General features: G+C 36.3%; 1 protein-coding gene across 8 annotated transcripts in view; it reads left to right on the top strand.

Annotated features, from left to right (window-relative positions):
* The window catches only part of PCNX1 (pecanex 1), an 88,983-nt gene that overhangs the window by 28,665 nt on the left and 41,070 nt on the right, over positions 1-19,248 (top strand). For 2 of the 8 annotated variants that reach the window (XM_030949964.1, XM_030949963.1), the window contains exons 7-11: positions 2,726-2,858; positions 7,321-7,505; positions 14,578-14,668; positions 16,334-16,391; positions 18,508-18,725. In XM_030949964.1, the coding sequence (XP_030805824.1) occupies positions 2,726-2,858; positions 7,321-7,505; positions 14,578-14,668; positions 16,334-16,391; positions 18,508-18,725 (685 nt within the window). The remainder of the gene's footprint in view (positions 1-2,725; positions 2,859-7,320; positions 7,506-14,577; positions 14,669-16,333; positions 16,392-18,507; positions 18,726-19,248) is intronic. The other 6 variants (XM_030949956.1, XM_030949957.1, XM_030949962.1 and 3 more) reach the window with 6 other exon arrangements.

Here is a 19,248-nt window from a genome sequence, read left to right as displayed (position 1 = left end):
TTTGGGAAAGACTGAGCAAACCCAAGGGGCTAATACAATAAACTAAACCACACCACAGCCCCTCTTGTTTTCCTTTTCAACCAAAAGCAAACTTTGAGCAATTTAGCTTTCCACACTTTATGCTAATCCTCTCTTCTCAGCTAGCCTTTTTTTAAACTCCTTTGGTCATGTTTTCTACATGCCACTTCTTACAGTGTTGTGTAATGTTAGCAGACTTGGAGCTTGTTGGTCTGAGCAGCCCTGCAGTCTTTTCAAAAGAACTTGCAGGCTTGTGTAGTGACCCTGAATGGCACTACCTGCATTCAGGAAGAATGTGTATAAAAGATGCATTGAACAAAAGTTTCAAGATGATAAATCAAGAATCTCGTGGGAAAACAGATAGAAAGCTACACCAAAATCTACTTGGACTTTTAAAACTTAAAATGAAATAATAAATGGTTAGAAAATGCCAAAGCTGTTTGCCTCTACAGCTTTGAATTGAATCCCCAACTATGTATTAGGTTTTTTTATTTTCTTTTTTTCTTATCTTCAAGCATGTTTATATAGCTAGTTTCCTCACAGGACACTGCCTCTGTTAGTTCTTGAGACTTGCTTTAGTATTAAATTGGAACTATATAGGGAGGACCTATTGTGTTTTCATAGTCCTTGTTTCAGTTATTGCAGAACAGGACAGGTATCTGTCAGTGTTAAGTAGGCTGCCTTAAAGAATTACACTTGAATGCTGCTTTTGCTAAGTAGTTACAAGTAGCAATTAAGATACAATGCTGATGTTGACCATCTTAATGGTAATTCAGATATTTACATTTCAGTTAAGACTGCTCACTGTTCCTTTATTTTGTGATGCTTAACTGTGGTCTGATTACCAGAATTGCTTTTGCATCTGAACTCAGTGGAAGCTATGTTGTAAATATGAATTTTTATATGTTGATGTGTATCCTAGAAAAAAATGAGCTTTATAAATTGTAATACAAAATTAATGGGCGGTTTTGACCTTGTGTGTCAGGGATCAGTCTGTCTTATTTAGTGTGGTTCACTTTATACTTCAAGTGTGAGAGCTGCAAAGAAATGCTTAAAGAAATTAGGCAGTGTATTAAAATAAAGCAGAAGATTAAACCACACAAGGAACTTCTTGCTGAAATACGCTGAAAAGGTAGTATAATCTATTGATGCTTAGAATTGTAAAAACACTTGTGGAGGAATGAGGAGAGAATGAACAAACCCCTGTTTTTTCTGAAAGTACAGGAAGGACTGAATTAGCGTTGCCCTTAACATCTATAGGTTTGGTAATGAAATCCTTGTAGCTTGAATGTTGGTGTTAAAGTAAATCTCTTTATGTAGCTTATTTTGTTTTAAAGCAAGATATAAATTGAAGTTTTAGACAGAGAATTAAATTGGTAACCTGAGGTTCATGTGTGAATTAAACTCTTGTTTCAGCCTTTATTGCTTGAGCTATGGCAGTAGCACACAACAGTAGTAGGTTGCTATAGGTTGTTGTTCCCTGTAGACCAGCATTAGAGTCTTTGCTGCTAAGTGTTGAAAGCTTAATGGCAGAAGTGTTGTAACTTGAAGTGGGCTGAAGTGCATATGGGCTGCTCTGCCTGTAGTATTCCTGCCATTACTCTCTGTGGGTTTTTTGGTTTTTTTTTTGTAAGGGGGAGAGGGGGTGTTTGTTTTTTCTTTGTTGGACACAATTCTTGGTTTTCTCAGTCTAGTAACAGGCTTCTTGGCCACCAAGTTGTGACTTCCCTGTCAAGACTGTGATTTTCCTCTTGCACTGACATCATGTCAATTTTTTTTTCTCCTCCACTTGCCTGCCAAACCCTATTTTTTTTCTGTGGCCCATTCATTTGAGCTCTTTAGTGCTCTGCATTCAAATTGACTAGGAGCTTCCTTGGCTTAGGAGGAAGACTTCTCAGATTGTAGACACACCATGAAGCAGTCCAAATCTGAAATTGTTTAGATTGTAGAGGTTAAGGAGCACAGGTGTTTTTTGGGGGATAACGTGTGGATAAATATTTTAATCCCTTGAGTACATAGAAACTGTTTTTTATGATGTTGCTTTATAAATTTGAACCAAACCTTTTGTTTGGGAACCTGAAATAACAAAACCATCAGTCCTGAAAAATAAGTTACTGTCTTACTTATTCTCAACCTCCTGCCTCTGTAAATTCTATTGTAATGAGTCTAGAAGGAGCAACTTGTATCCCTTGATGCTTATGAGAAAGAAAAGCTACTCTTGTTTTGTCTCCTGAAAGAGTTGTGATGAGGTTAACTTTAACTCTGCCTATTTGGCAGAAGTTAAAAAATTGAGAAGATTATGGTGAGAAGTGGTAGACAACTTTGCTAGGTAGTTCTTCAGGCTTCTCCTTAATGATCTGTTCAGTGAGACAGAGGGGGAGATCAGGCGTCTCTTCCTGCCATGCGTAAACTGAAAAGATCTGGGATATCCAACCTCTTTTGCAGCCTAGCTATTTGGATCTGGGGTTAAAAAAACATAAGCTGTATATTCAAGAACACTCCCCCAGTCACCCCGGTTTTTGCTAATAACTGTGTTGTGATCCTGTCTCGAGGCAGCTTGTTTGAATAGTTAGGACATAAGCTACTTGTGTTGTTGTGAGTCAAGTTCGTTAACTTGGGGAGGGTCAGAGGGAAGAAAGGAGTCTTAAGTTACTGTTGACGTAACTAGGATGGGTTCGTATTTGACCTAAAGTCTGTCTTGATGCAGCAGCACAAGCCAGCGAGGAGACTGTCACATTTCGCCGTGAACGCAGCACATTTAGGCGTCAGGCAGTACGACGCCGGCACAATGCAGGGAGTAACCCTACCCCTCCTACATTGCTCATCGGATCACCCCTCAGGTAGGGTATCTAAATGTTCCACCATATTTAGCATGCATGCAGCAGACCACTTCCCCACACCCACCAGTGTTGCCAGAAAAGCACTTTTTACTTCCTTCCCCACCATAACCTCCTTGAGCTGTCACTGCATGTCACTGTGGGCTTGTTGAATTGTGCATGTATATGTGGCACTATTTTAAAAATGGTCAGGATAGTCAGTCTCTAACATGTTATAGCTGTTTTCAGATTGATATAAAAATTAACTAATGCTAACAAACTTAGCCTCAGTGGTTCTAATCAAAAAACTTTTGAAACTTTTAGAAAACCTTTACTTTCAATCAAGAAGAAACCCAAGAAAATAGTATCAGCACTCCCCATTTTGGTTTTCATCTCTTGAATAATGTAGGCATTAGGGACTAATGCAATCTACATTTGTAGATTGTGAGAGATAAGCAAAATGACACCCCTTTTATAAAGAACTAAATACATACTCCAAAAGAGACTCCAAATCTAAAATACAGGTAAACCTTTGTGAAGATCTTGCATCTTTTTACAGCAAAAGAGGAATATTGAAGTGAACAAATGCTCAGTATTGCTTAGTATGAAATCTAATTGTGTGGCACTTTGCATGCCTTGGCAATGTTTAAAATGTACTGTGTACATATGTCTGAGGAGTCCCCCAGCCTTTACTGGCCCCTATGTTTACAAGGCTGAGCCTAGTGATTTGTTACATACAACAGCTGTTTGATCAATCAGCCTGAACAGTAGAAACAGCAGCCACAATAAGTTTTTACACATGTGTTTTAAGTCTTCCAATTTCTTGGTTTTTTATGGAATTGGAGAATTTGGTGAGGAGAATGTGGCCTATAGAAGAAGGAACAGTATCCTATAAGTATTGAAGTAATTCTTCCTTCAGTTACATGATAAATATGTAGGAGTAATTGTATATTTTATATATTCTTAATGATCTTCCTTCGTATGCTAAACTGTTTGGGGAATATTTATGTAATTTTTTGAACTAGGAAAACCTGTAGAAACGGAACAAATAAAAAGAAAATACCTTACAATAGAGGATGGCAGAGGAATTGTGCCATCTTTGTCACACCACTAAAACATTCGAGGACTACTTTTGCAAATTTTTCTCGGGCAGGGGGAGTGTAAGAATGGTTCCTAGAAATCTAACAGATGAAGGATTGATTTCTGTCATATCAAGGACTGAAACTAGTTAGGTGTGGTTTTAGTGGCTAGTGCACTATGAAGTAGTAATCATGTAATTTTAGATTTTCCTTTGTTAGGCTTTTGGTCTTGCTTGAATGTAGGGTGTTCAACTTCAAGCTAGAGATTTACTTTATAGTGAAGGATGATAAAACTTTGTCTTCTTTCAGATGGCTTTTGCTTTATCTGGTTGCGTTCACTTGCCTCTGAGTTTGTTTTTTTTTTTTTGTAAAGGAGGGCAGTTCAGCTTTGTGTATTGAAGCATAAGAGGCTGTGCAGACTAATGAAAGCTCCTTAACTGTGTATTAATTAGAAAACAGTGTTTTCTTTCTTGTAGGTATAGAGTAAGGAAAAGACTCTGTTTTAAACTGTGGTTGACAGTGGCCTTATTTCCACGTGCTAGTGCAGTCATTAAGGTTCCCATGGCTTAAGCTTGACTTCAGTGAGAGACTATGAAGTAACTTTGTGAATCATGAATTTCATGTTGTGAAGTGGGAGTGTCTCTTTAATCAGACAAGATGTCCAAGGGTAAAAAAGCAGATTAAACATTCTAGCCTTGTATTTCCTCTAAGCATCTTCATTATCTAAATTTGTTCTATTTTAAGTTAAAAGCCACCCAGAACTGTTCACTGTACTTTCTCTAACATAATGGCATACATTATCAAAAATGCTTTATAATATCAACATAGTCAGAACTGAATACTTATTGAGGGTAATTTATTCAAAGTACTTTTCATGATGCTAAATGACTGTCCCTTGGAGTGGAGTTAAATTGCTAACCAAACACCAAAGTGCTTTTATATTTGTTTGACACAAATTCCATTTGAGCTGTCAACGGTGGAATGTATCTGGAAAAAAATATGTATTAATGTTCTAATTCCTAGGTGAACAGTCTAAAAATACCCTTTCCTTTACATGAGTAGCTTAATTTTAGTGTAAATTCTGTGTTACTAGAAAGAGGAAACCCTTAAGAAATATTTAATTAAATCATGCCTAAGGAGCAAATGTGAAGAAATATAGAGACATTTTAAGGCAGTTACCACTGAGAAGTCTTCAAAATATCGCAGCAATTGTACTGACATCACACCTGTGTGCTGTTGGTGAGCTGCCCCAGTCTAGTTTCTGATATTGCTAATCCATGACTTCAGATATTAAACTTATAAGAGTATTAAATTTACTAATCTTTAGTTGCCCTGATGTTATGTGTTTCTTATTCTTGCCAGCAAAACTTTAATCTTCTAACTCTAATCATAAAATTGGATGTTGGGGGAATGTTCCCTAGGACCTGTTGAGTTAAACCTGATTTCTTTTTTAATTTGCTGTGCATGATTGCAATTACTTTTCACTTCCTCTGTGAAATAATTAGTAAAAGAGACAATGGCATTATGTATGTGCGTCTTTGGCAATGGTAGACAAGTTAAACCTGGTCTAGTAAATTCTGTTGGTTGGATGCTAAGTTAGACACAAGATTATTTTGCCTGGTAACCTAAAAAAACAAACCCAAAATGCACCATAAAACACCATCCACCCCTGCTTTTGTCCTGTCTAAATGTCAATAGTGTTTTGGGCACTTCAAAAATAAATGTTCATTGGTGTGCCATGTAGTCAATGGTGTATGCATGTGTGTAAGTGACTATATGAAGCAGAATTTTACTCTTGTAATAATCAGGAGAGAATAAGCCAGAGTTTTTTTGCAATTGGTTGACATTGATACTTTGGTGGGATTTTTTAATTGTGACAGATGTGGATAACTATTCACAGGGCAGCTGTGTACATATCTCTTGAGATGTACCTGCTGTTTATGGGAAAGCAGTATTGTTTTGCACTGGTTTGGTTTTGCTTAAGGAAGGCAGTGAAAGTTGGCACATCCGTGAACTTCCTTAGGGCTTCTGTTGCTGCACAGCTCACTGAAAGCTTTGTGTACTGCAGCAAAACACTGAATTTAAATTTCAGATTAAAATGTTAGAACACAGTAAATAATGAGTTGCAGTTCTTTTCTTCCTGAGCTGTGTGCATGTCTGCATTATTTTGCATGAGCTTTTCTTAACACCTATTCTTACATCCATGTTTTGTTTTCCAGTGATGCTCTAACAAAAGAACTGAAAAGTAGATGATGTAGAAAATACTGTTAAAAGCAAGTACATCAGATATAACCCTTCAACTCTTAGTAAGATCTTGTTTTTTTAGTTGCCTCATTTGCCAACTCCAGTGGCATGCTGTAAATAGTGCTAAAACCAACAGGTGATACATACTGTTTTTCAAAAAGAGAGTGTTTAAGCTATTTTCCAGTCTTTAAAATACAAAATCTAAGATAATGTGTCAGCTAATGTAACTTCTTTAAATCCACAAAATGAAGGATAATAAAACCAGTGCTCTTGCAAAGATGGTGTGATGTCAACTGTAAACATAATGTAGTCTGACACTGTCATACCCGATATTAAACAAGCTATTAAAACAATCTAGCTTTTGTTAATAGTTTTATAAAGTTAATTTTGCAATTGAAGTCTGTGAAGAGAATTAACATTTTTAAACATTGTCTTCTCATTGCTATGAGAAATGTACAAATTTCTCTGAAAGCCAGGTTGACTTTTAAAACCTTTGTTTTGGTGAGTAATAAAGCTTTTGCTGTAACTTCAAAATAACTTCAAAATCAACTTTAGTTTTGCCAATTAATAACTTTATATAGAGAGTCTTAATATGTTCAAAATAATTCTGAATCCAGATGTATTACTTCAGTTATTTACAAGATCTGTGTTATCCTGTGGCTATTAACAAAGCTTAAAGATGTTTTCTAGTTAGTATGAATTAATAAGAAAGGTAATATGACTAAGAAAAAAGCCCTAAACAGCTATCAGGTCACACTTGAATAAGCAAAAAATGATTGCGAGAAGACTGGAATAGTAAGTAGTAAATATAGGTGATACCTCAGGTTAATCTGTAGTTAAACTAACTGGCAGTAATTTGCTTTTTCACCCACAAATTAAGACGCAAAGAATATACCTGTTGGGTGACTTGGGGAGATCTTAGAAAGCAATACTACTTCTAAGAAGTTAACAGGAGCACTATCTCTAGATTACTGCCTCAACTAGGGCCTAAATACTCTGTTACATAGAATGTAGGAGTTACTTTAACCCTAACTGTTGACTACTTAATGCTACTATTTAAAAAACAGTTTTCCTCTTTAAACTGGAAAATCTTGTTTTGCTTCACTTCTGGCTCGTTTGCACTTCTTCCTGGTAATGTGTCCCCAATGCGTGTTTTCTCGTAGCCTTCAAGATGGTCAGCAAGGCCAGCAGTGCTCCTCCCAGGTCAGAGTGCAGTCCTGCCCCCCTTCCCAGGCAGCTGTGCCCGGCGCTAGCGCCTCCTTGCTGGTGAGAAATGGGAGTGTCCACTTAGAAGCATCACATGCCGCTGCATCTGCTGTAGGCGGTAGCAGTTTGCACGATGAACTTGGTATGCAGGCCTTATGTAACCTTGGTGACATGGAAGTGTTAATACAGCAGATTTATTGGTAATAATGCACTGAAAATCGGCTAATCTGAGCGTTGTTTCTGAATCTTGTAGGCGTGTTTCTAGGAAGAACTAAGAGCTATTTTGCTATATTGAGCTATATTGCTCAATCACTTTTCCAGGCAGTTTCTCTAACAAATGTGTGATGGGAAATAAGGAGTCATAGATACTAGTAATGATGGTGTTGAGAGCTTTCTTGATTTGAACAATGTAACGCAAGTAATAAATCTTTCCTATGGTCCTGCAGGCAGTTGAACAGAGATGGAGACTTTGGGGATCTTCTGGTTCCTGAAAAAAACTAACTTGTTATGGCTCCTAAGAATTCTTGATCTTACCTTTTTTAGATAAGTTGTTTAGCTGCTGTTCAAAGGAAAGAAATACTTATGTAAATGAATGCTTTGTTTTGAATGTACACCTTCATTTAGGAGCTTGGTACTGCAAGTAAATCTGGACTCTTCTTATATCAAATGTCATCATTTTATGGAGCTTTATAGTGTCTTCTTAGTTCTTCATGGTCCATTTTAAGTGGTATTCTTGATTATTGACTTCTTAATTAACTTCTATGCAGCTAATAAAATTGCTATGAAGAAGTTAAGGCAGTCTTAATAAATGACTGATCTGCCACATAGTGCAGGGGCTGGTTTGGAAAAGTTCCTGGCAGGGATCTTTGCAGCTATCTATACATGGCCTGAATTACTTATGACTTCATCATTAATACGTAACTCTTCCCTGAATTATTAAAATGGGCATCTTGAGCACTGACAATGGATAGTGATGGAATTTTGAGCAGCTGTCATCTCTAATACCCTAAAAGTACAGGTTTGATCAGAACACTGACCAAACATGTGTTTCAGACCTTTGTGTAATCCAGGACTAAAAGATAAGTAAGTTGTCTCTTACCCCACTAGAGGGGAAGACTCCATGAATTGAGAGTCTATGGTAACCCTTTAAATGTGAGTTTGACTGAGTCTTCATTCTTCTGCATCATCTAGTGCATTATAAGGAAAAATGGAATATAAGCAAAACTGGAAGCCACCTTTACCTACTCTGAGATGTTTTATAAGACTTAACTACAAATGTAATAAATACACTTGATCTAGTTATCTAATAATTTTTGTTGAAGATTCTGCTGCTTTACTGTTTTTTAGATAGAATTGTTATTGTTTCAATCTCAGTGCTTGTCTCTCAACTATGAAAGCTTGTTACGTGAAACCCATTTTTTAATTTAATTTGGACTCCTATTTCATATTTGAAATATAACTCTGAAATTGTTATACTGGTTATCTGTCCAAGTGTAATGTTGAGGTATATTCTTGAGGCCACCATTATTTCAAGGATTTGGTTCATCTTACCCAAAAAAACACCGTTGGGTTCTGTAGAATTTGTCATTTAATATGCAATCTAGGTCTGGGTTATTTAGGAGATTGTATTATTTGCTCTTTCAGAAATCAAAGTAGATCATATATAAAATTCAGCATTGCATTCAGACTCTCTAAAAAGGCATATTCATTGTATTTTTTTGTGCATTGGAGTCTTCAGAAATTAATGAGATTCAATTCTTCTGAAACTTTACCTGTACTGTGCTTTTATGGGACATCACATTCTCTTTGGGAGGCACAAAACTTCTGGGATCTGCTAGATAGGAATCTGATGTATAACAGGGATTTTTTCCTGTTTTGAGACTCTGAGCATCTAGTTTAGAATCCTTTGAGAGAAAGGAGCTATTATAGGCAGGATCTTGTGTTATTTTGGGAAAATCAAATTTTCTAGTTTGTGTAGCAGGTTTTGTGGAACTGGTGCTATCTTTTGTTAAGAATAAAATAGTTGGCAAAATGGTGCAAGCTTTCGTGTGTGTGATCCCTTTATCAGTCTTGACAAGAAAGTATCTTTCCTTATAAGTGGTATGTGGTTAGTTTGTTTGGGGGCTTTTGTTGGATTGTTTGTTTTTTTTAACCCTCAGTCAGGGATGAAGTAACACTATTTTTGTCTTTCCATTGAGTCTAAGGCTCTTGGTTTTGCTATGTTATCCCAAAATACCTTACAGTGAAAGATGACTCTGTAGTTTGTCTATGGTTTGGGTTGGGAGAAGGTTGTAGTTTGATTTTCCCATGATCAGCATCAGAATAAAAATTAAAGCGATGAAGGAGCTGTGACCAGTTCTTTGTTGCTGTGGAAATAATTGTGACTGTCCAGGGCAAAAAAAACATAGTGCCTGGGGAAACACATGGAAACAAAACCTGGTTTACTCCAACTGGAAATATCTGTGACAAACATACATGGGGTTATATATCTCTGTACAGTGTATAGAATAGTTTATTTTCTTAATTCAAATCCTCTTGGAAAGGCAAACAGGGCACGTATTCATTTACTGTAAAAGCCCTCACGTATAGGGCTCATATTTTCCTTTACCAGTGCACTATCTGCTTCTACATTTTTTCTGTTTGTGTTGATGTCAAGCTGCAGCACTTAACAAGACACACAATTTTTGGTTTTGTTTACTTTAAAGTTTCTTGTCTGTTAATTTGATTCTGGTGGCTTATTTTACCAAGGCAGAGCCTCACTGTATTATACCTGACCCACACCCAGTCTGGTGATGATACAGTTATCTTTAACTGGGCACTGCCCTGGGAGTAAGGCAAGAGATGCTTTGAGGGATTGTCTTCAGTCTTCCAGGTTCAAAGTAAGAAGATTTTTATCAGTTATACTGTTGGAAACTTGAGGGGGAAAGGAACTTGAAAGGATGGAAGAGGATCTTGGTGTGGAGTGCTAAACATGAAGTAAATCATAGAAGGAATGCAGGATGGAAAGAAAAGGTGGCATACTAAATGCCATGATTATAGGCAGGATTAATATAATACAAATCTCAAAAGCAACAAAACATGTGAACATGTGCCATGACTGAAGTGAGTGACAGTTTTCAGAGCAGAGTGTGGCAGTACTGATTCTTTTTGTTCTGATAGCTGATTGTGTAGACAGGTAGATGGGATTTTTCAGCCCTTGCAGTGAAGATTGATTAAATTAAAATCAGATTTTGTCAAGTAGTTAAGAATCCAAGTACTGAGTTAGTAGAACAGATGCCCAGTGTCTGAAGTTGGGGTGAGATAACAGACTCTTGTCCTTGGCCAGATGTTTTTTTTAAATTGCTTTTGTGCTTAAAGAGGACTGCTCATCTAGAGCTTTACAAGACAATTATGGCGGTATGGTGGATCTCTGGTTGTATTGTTTATACAACAAGCAATAATCTTTCAGATGTAAATATTTTAATTTATGAAGGCAGTTGAATGGTTTTGAACATCAAAACTTCTATGTAAAGATAGACATATACACTGGTTACTTATTAGATTGAAACCAATTTAGAAGCAGTCACTCAGTACCTTCTGATAATTCAGTAGATCCATTTATTTGGGATGGATGTGGGAGCATGTTCAAAGGTCCATATGGAAAATACATATTCACTTCCCATTATTCCTATGGAAAATATTCATGTTGTAGTCTGGAATTTGGGGTAATAGGTAAGTTGCTCTTTTGACAAACTTCATATAGGAACAAAAAATGACCTACTTTGAAGTGTTCTAACTGAAAACATGTACGCCTTCATACCATAGCTAACGGTACAATTTTGACCTTTGGAAATAAAGCTCCTAGCAGTCTACCAAGAAGTCAAATTCTGATGACTTTGCTTTTGCTAACTAGGATTTTAAAAATACTGGCTGAAGCAGTAGACAAATATATCTTGATCTAATGATGATGTAATTTCATCATGTCAGTAAGCATTTGCATGTGACCTAGGCTGAGCAGTTTGAAAGTTTTGGATGTAAAACTGGGAAGCACACTGGAGATAACTTAGCTGAGGAAACCATCAGAGCAACATTTTAGTTATATCCTGAGCCACTTAAGTCTTCCAGGTTTTGTCTGTGTAAGCTCATCAGCCTGTTGCTGTTGTCTGTTGATGCCGTTAACTGTGGGAATATGAGTTTATACAGTGTGAACTGTTACATGGTTGTCTCTGGATGTGGTGATGAGATATTTTGGTCTTTTGGAACAAGGAAACTTGCTTCAAAGGACACACATTTATCTTCTCTCCATGTCAGAATGAAGATGTATTTTGGATTTGTGTGCTTGAGTATCACAATGTCTTGGTTTGTTATTGTAACCTGGTCAAAATAGAATATTTTTGGGTGACTTTAATTTGTTAAGAACTTACAGGTCTCTTTTTTTTGTGTGTTTGTGTGCAGAGAAGTTAGACATTTATGTTGAGCGGGCAGACATGCTACTGATCATATTTCTTGATTTGCAACATTATCTTTGGAGCTTCCCATTTGTTCACAGCTTGATAAAACCACAGGCTTTCGAGAGAGAAAATATGTTCTTAAGCTTATTCAATGTGGTGCTGTTCCAAGTATCCCATGGAGAATGCTGTGAGAGACAGGAATGGGAAAGAGTCACTAGAGTAAATAAAAATGCTAGCTCTGTCCATATGTATTGAATCTTGAGTATTGAAATTCTTCATTAGAATTTATGTACTGTGAGGAAGCTGTTCTTGTCTCAGAGAGTTTGAAAATTAAGGATTTTGGAGCCTATTTTATTATCTCTAGTCAGACTTTGGAGTTTGTGTCACCAACAGCAATGAACAGTCCCTGTCAAATTTTCTACTGAGATGAGTTGAGGCTTTTCTGAAAAATCTTTTTATTTAAACCAACCAACCAAAAAACCCCAACAGAATGACAACAACAAAACCAAAGTAAATCAAAAACAGCAAAAGAAAAAGAAAAAAAGGGGGCAGAAAAATTTTTGTATTAATGAGAAGCTGTGCTGTGCTTGCCAGGGAGCTAACTTTCAATGGAAACCTCTTTAAATAGGTGGATGAATTGCAAGCATGACATATCCTGAGTCCATTTTGTAGTTTGTGTATAAGCAATAGGAATTAAGTGTTCTGTTTGTTTGCAACCTCTGTTAATCTGTTTTGTTATATCCCACTGCAGCAGTGCAGTACTTACAACAGCAATATAAATGCTGCAAATTTTGGTAGATTCACAGATAAGTTGGGTGACAGGGAACTGTAGATGTGAAAAAGTGTAATGGTTCAGTAAACTTCTGCTGAAATAAATATCTGATGTGTTTTCCTCAGTCCAAGGGAAGGAGAAATTGTATGTCCAAGTAGTATATTCTAACTTCTGTGACTAGAATTTCATTAAGTTAAGAATTAAAAAGTTTAATTTCCTGGATCTCTATTCAGTAATGCAAAACCATGAAGAATTTAACCCAAACTTCCTTTTTTTTAAGGGCTGCTTGCCCCGATTTTTCTATAATAATTAATGCACATTTTTGTCCTGAATAGAGCCTGAAATGTATTTGTATTGTCCAGTATCTCCATGTTTGCTCCTGAAACTCTTTTACTGACACAGTTAATAAATATACCTTTGTAACCAAAGGTTTTTATTAGTTGTGGGAAGCTTCCCCATGTTATCTAGTTAAAATTTTAAGCTTCAGTATTAACTGTGTATTACACACTGCATTGAAAGCCAAAAGATAATCAGCTAAAGCACTTCATTAAAATCTTATCCAATGAGGAAAAAGCCCTAACAAGTGAGCTTTGTACTTAGGCCTGTGGCAGATGTAATTCAATATCGGGAGAGAGCTGTTGTGCATGCTGTTTGTGCCTCCTGAGCTATGTAGAGGACTGTCTTGTCACAATGGTGGCTCTGAGCACAGCTGTGGTATTTCCCTGGTTGAAGTGCTCCTGAGGGTAGAAAGCTTTATGAAGATATTTGCAATATACCAGTTCTTTTTCTTTGTTTCACTGGTTTTAAGCATCTAGTTTGAGGGATTTAACCTGCTAAGATTCAAATTCTGAATCAAATGTAAATATCTGTGGGTCTGATAGAAGCTGCTGCAGGATTATATTGTGTTAAAAAAACGTTCAAAATCCACGGTATTAGCAGGTTGTGCTCTCACAGAAATGGAAAAGATTGGAAGTTCTGATTTTGTTAGGTATTTCTGGGGACTTCTTGGTATCTTGTATCAGCAGAAGGAAAAGCTGCAAGACATACAGCTGAAACGTGTATACAGTTTTTCTTCACATGCTCCCAAGTGGGATTTTTTCCTTTTGTTTATATAAGCTAATATTGGAATATTGCATGTTTTGCATCATGACTTAAGGGTTTTAAGCTAGAAGAGGTGGAAAAATTGGCAGATATTTCATACGAGACCAGTTTCAAAATCAGGTTCCCTGCACTCAGAGCTGAAATATATTGAACCTGGCCTTCAGGGAAAATTACAATGCTTATCTCTCTGATCAGGCCTGTGTTGGGAGGTGGGTGCTGTGAAAACATATTTGAGTAAGGTAATTTATCATTTGAGTTACAATCTTTGGCTACTTTTTAAAATTATGTATTTGAGAAGTGCAAATGGTTTACCTAAGAAGTTAGTTTGCAATCCTTTGTTCTTACACTGGCTTGTAGAATAAATCCCTTCTGTACATTCCTTTTAAGTTTCCTGAGTTATGAAGCATCTCTGGCCACTTCTTTGAGTCTCTGTGTTTCTTTTCAAATAGACATGAGTGTTTCAAAAGAATTTTATTCGGATACTTGTGTTATTGCTGCTGTAGCTAAATGTTCTTAGATGCTGATAGTGAATGATTTACTGATGGTTCATTTGGGGGTGGCAAAGGACTGAAGTTGGTCACGGCAAATTTTTCATGTGGTTAGTCTCTAAGAGGAAAAAGAGGCTTACACTGTCCTTCTGTTGTGTTAATGATGGCATCTTGTTAATACAAACTCTTTAATTCAGTACTGCAGTTACAATATATATGTTATGTAAAATGGTACAAAAGACAGCTGTGTAGCTAATGTCTGCCGTGGTGACATATTCATGAGTAATCACGTTTTGTATTTTGACACTGATGTAAATTCAGATGTCTGAATTGATCTCTATACTAAGTTAATGAATAGAAGCTGCTGCCAGTGGGATGAAACATGAGGAAATTTTGACCTGCTTTTGACCTTTTCTTTAATAGGTAAGTTCAGTTCTACGCTCTACGAGACAGGGGGCTGCGACATGTCACTTGTGAACTTTGAGCCAGCTGCAAGAAGAGCATCCAACATCTGGTGTGTGTGAAGGCCAGTCAAGAGTGATGATTCTTGTCTTACTGCGATTCAATATTTTATTTTCATTTTAAAAGGTTATTTAGTATGGACTACAAAAAATCAATTCAATCTATTAAGCATATACTTTTACTTTTGTGACTCAAGTGATTTTTACTACAAGATAACATTACCTTAAATATTTATCTCAGAAAATGAGTACTACTATTAGCTTAAGCAGTACACTTCCAAACTGAGAACTTGACAAATGCATTTTTTGTTGGCTTATAGAACTCTTTGTTAGAGAATTTAACCCATTTTTGAGAAAGTTAGGTGGCTGTTGACCATAATGGCTATTGAACTTCTAGTTGTGAAGCCATTGTAAACTGATAAATTTATTCTCAAGTTCATGGATGGCATCAAACAGTAAATGGAAGTGTTAACATGCCTGAGATTAAAATTTGACTTGCAGCTGAAATAGCCAGCTACATACTGGAAAGTTCATCTGCTGTTGGAAAGATGCCCTTTCTTTCTCTGAAGGGATAGGAGGCAGAGGAAAGAAAAGCAACCCAAAACCTCCTGTGGCTTCCCACCTGCCCCCAGTCCACTTCACTATGTAGAATTGCTCTGAAGCTATTGCACCATGCTGAATGCTGTAATTCCTACCCACATGTAGGTGGAATAGCTCTTGGAATTATGGAGTAATGAATATAAAACATCCCATCTTCAAATCTTTCTTGTGACAGTATGCAAGTGCCTTTTGTAGAATTGAACTTTGACAAAAAGTTCTGGATTCCTTCCACAAAGCTGCCAATCCTTGCCTCTACTGCTTGCATGTTCCAGATGCAATGGCTTTGCTGATAGCTGCTGTTGTGAAGTTGAATGTGCTAATGGAAGGAACAAACTGGCCACTTCAGATAATCAGATCTCGGCTGTAGAGAATACTTGAGTTTGAGTGAAGTAAAGTTGATAACAAAGAATGTTTTTATCTTAAGGCAAGGAACTGAAGGAAAGTTGCATAAATTTGATACAAGTCTTACAACCATGTGATTTACATGGAAAACAAACATCCAAAAGCTATCCAAAATTGGGGAAAAAAGCAGTGGTTGGATATGGACTCTCATACAGTAAGAGAAATTTCTCTTCATCTCTAATGAATGGAAATTGCAAAGTAATTTTGCTCTTCTTACCAGAGGTTTAAGTTTTTAAAAAGCAGTTTAAGTAGCTCACTTTACTTGTGCTAAGTATGTGCTATTTTTGGCCGTCTTGGGATCTTGATAAAAACAGTATAGAATTATGCGAAACTGCATGTGAACACCTAGAGGCCTCTGAACTTCTTTAGAGATGTGATTGATGTATCTTTACAAATCCGTAACTAACAGCTTATAAAATTTCTGTTTTTCAAGAATAATGGCTATCACTGTAGTTTTTTTAAGATGATGTAGGGACTGGGTGTTGAGAATATGTAAATGTACGATTAAAGAATCTCCTGGCTTACTACAGCTGTGGAATGTACCACAATACGTGAGATTAAGTGGCTACTTGCATTTATAGTAAGTGACTGAAGGAAAAAGATATTTAGATAAAATTCACAAGGTATCAAAATCAATTTGGGACACTAGAAAATTAGAGTGACCTGATGAAATAAAATGTAGTTTATAATCTGAAGTATTTTCCCTGTTCTTATAGTGACACGGACTCTCACGTATCGAGTTCTACCTCAGTTCGCTTTTATCCACATGATCTAGTAAGTTTTTCTTACTTATTTTTAAAGCATGCAAAGAATCAGAAGACTATCCAACTTTATAGCACTGATTAATCTTTCTGTGTGGTACTTCACTGTTCTTAAGAAAGAATTTTGTCTGAATTAATGAAGAGAAAGTTTTTAGTATTGTAGTGCCTTCATATATACATAGAAATTAATCTTCCTGCATAGCACTTTTAACCTTAGTTGGTTTCCTCTGATCTAAAAATTAGTGATTTAAAAACACTCATAGAAATTGTTCTGAGATACTTTGTAAAAGTTTCCAAAGATGTGTACAATTTAGACAGTTTTCTTTCTGTGCGTTACTGAGGTTAGCAGGCAGCAGAAAGACTAAATATAGTATTTTGACCAAAAGAAACTTCACTTGAGTAATTTCCCTGAAAGGAATTTAGAAATCTGTCATTGGAGTCTGCTGTACAAAATATAAATTTGTATGTGAGAAGTGGCTGGCAAAACAAGGCAGAAGTTTACACTGTTTCATACTGCAAATAGCTTTATAATTCCTTAGTTTTATGATTTGGAAGCTTTTGCACTATTGTCAAATCCAGCCATACCTGTGCTCTTAATTCTGGTCATATATTATGTTCTGAAAACAGTGCAAATGGGCATGATTCTTAAGCTGGCAAGCCAAAGAGAAGTCTGTTGAAGTACCTAATATATAATCAAGAGGGAAAATGAAATACAGTCTCTTGCAGAGGAGCAAGAGACCTCCATTTGCCTGACCATGCTTTTGATCAAGAACGTGCTTTTTAAACTTGGTGTCTGCTAGAGGAACTTGCTTTGCTTTTCACAGTCCCCCTCAAACATGTAGCCTTTAGAAAGGCTAAGAGGCTGCATTACCTCTTCTCTGCTTTTGATTTGCCATTGTAGTCCCATTGGAGGGAATGGTTCTGTTTTAAGGAAATTTGTGACTGTAAAAGCTCAGCCCATGCACCTAAATGGAAATTTCCACTGAAATTTATTATTAGTGCCATGAATGTTATGCTGATTCTACCTTTTAAGAAATGAAGCTTTTAAAAAATTGTCAAAAAAGGATCTGTTTTCTGACACAGCTTGCCTTAAATAGTATGGTTTGTGTTTTTAAATGCCTTTAGAAAGGGAGTGTTCCTGCTTGTTTTTTCATTAGTATTTTTCTAGGAAGGAGAAGCTGGCTAAGCATAGTTAAGTACACTGATGATTTAAGTAGTGATGACAAAAATTTTATAAATCAAGACAATGAATGTTAAACTTAGATGATTGTAGGGAAAAAGCCCCTCTAAACACTAAACCTGTAGTTTTGACACTTGAAGGTGGCATGAGTATTGAAGTTTTACTCTTTGCCTTATGCATTGTGAAGCTTTTTCATTAAAGAACATTTTAACAATTATAATGCCTAAGAATAAAGGGCAGTACATCAAGATGTTTCTTGGCCTGTTAGAAACTGAGTTAGACTATATAATATGTACTATAGTGTCTTAGCATTGAGTACTCTCCTTTAGTATCTTTCATGGTTGTTAGTATTACTGTGATTTTCATGAGAACTCTAAACAAACTACAAAATAAGTAATAATCAGTCGTAAATAGTACTTGACTGTTTAGGACAGAGCTTTTTCTTTGGTTCATTTCTGAGTGTATTCTGGATTCAATGAGTTTGAGTTTGACTACTGGTGCATGAGTATGTTGCTTTGTCATGCAGAAAGAACCATTCAGCATGGATTTACATGCAGATTAGCTGACTATAAGAAATGTGTTGTAATTTATTTAAATTAATAATTGGATTCTTTTAGTAGTGTATGTTGTCCATGTATCAGTTTACATGTCTTCAAATTTGAAGTTTTCAGAGTAAATGGGATAATGTGCTTGGAAGATGCGTTCATTTGAAATAAGGCATATGCTGAAATGCCAAAGAGTTGTTTTATGCAAACTGTTATTGCTACTAGTCCTATTCATGTGCTGTGATAAGGACAGAAAAAGTAAGTAGAAGCCTGTGACAGTGCTTAACATGTAATTCCTCAAAAATGAGACTAAAGAGTTCTAGCAATATTCTTCAATGCAATTTTCAGTATATGTACAGTGATTTGATATAAGGGAGTTTTTGTTAATACTAACTTTCTTTTAGCTTTCTCTTCCTCAGATCAGGTTGAACAGGCTGCTAACAATGGATACAGATCTGTTGGAGCAGCAAGATATTGACCTGAGCCCTGACCTTCAGGACCACATGCAGCCTCAAGAGGAAGCAGCTCAAAAAGTCAAGCAGTACTATCGCTTTTGGATCCTGCCTAAACTTTGGATTAGCATCAATTTTGATAGATTAACTCTTCTGGCTTTATTTGATAGGTGAGATCCTTGTATGTTGCCAGACCTCAGAAAGCAAAGATGAAAACAGTTACTAAACTGTAATATAGATAAAACTGTCCTTAAAGAATTATACTTATTTACTGTACTCCGAAAAATTAAAGAATAATATTGAATGTAGTTTTTCTAAAATAATGGAGGCTACTTTCATTTTCTTCTGTAGCAATCAAAGAAGAAAAAAGGAAAGCAACCCCCACTTTGCCTGCGTGGGGCAATAATGTATTTGAATGATCAAATAGAAAGATTCATTGCCAATCTTTAAAGCTAGAGTATAGCCTTCTCCAAAAATTAAAGGGTCTACAACCTGGCACACACTTAGTCTTTTGGTAAACAGAAAGAATTTGCGTGCTGTTCCAGAGCATTTTTTCCAAGAGTCATTTAATACTGTGACTTCTTGTCACTGTACATTTACCTAGAAGAATAAAATGAAGGTGGTCCTCCAGTTACCAGCTTTTGGAATATGTTGAGTATTTATATTTTGGTAATGAATCTCCTTGAAATAAAC

Source organism: Camarhynchus parvulus, chromosome 5 (assembly GCF_901933205.1).
Source record: "Camarhynchus parvulus chromosome 5, STF_HiC, whole genome shotgun sequence".
NCBI classification, from domain to species: Eukaryota; Metazoa; Chordata; class Aves; order Passeriformes; family Thraupidae; genus Camarhynchus; species Camarhynchus parvulus.
The sequence above is the reverse complement of the archived record's forward strand: the minus strand, read 5'-3'. Positions and strand labels throughout refer to the sequence as shown.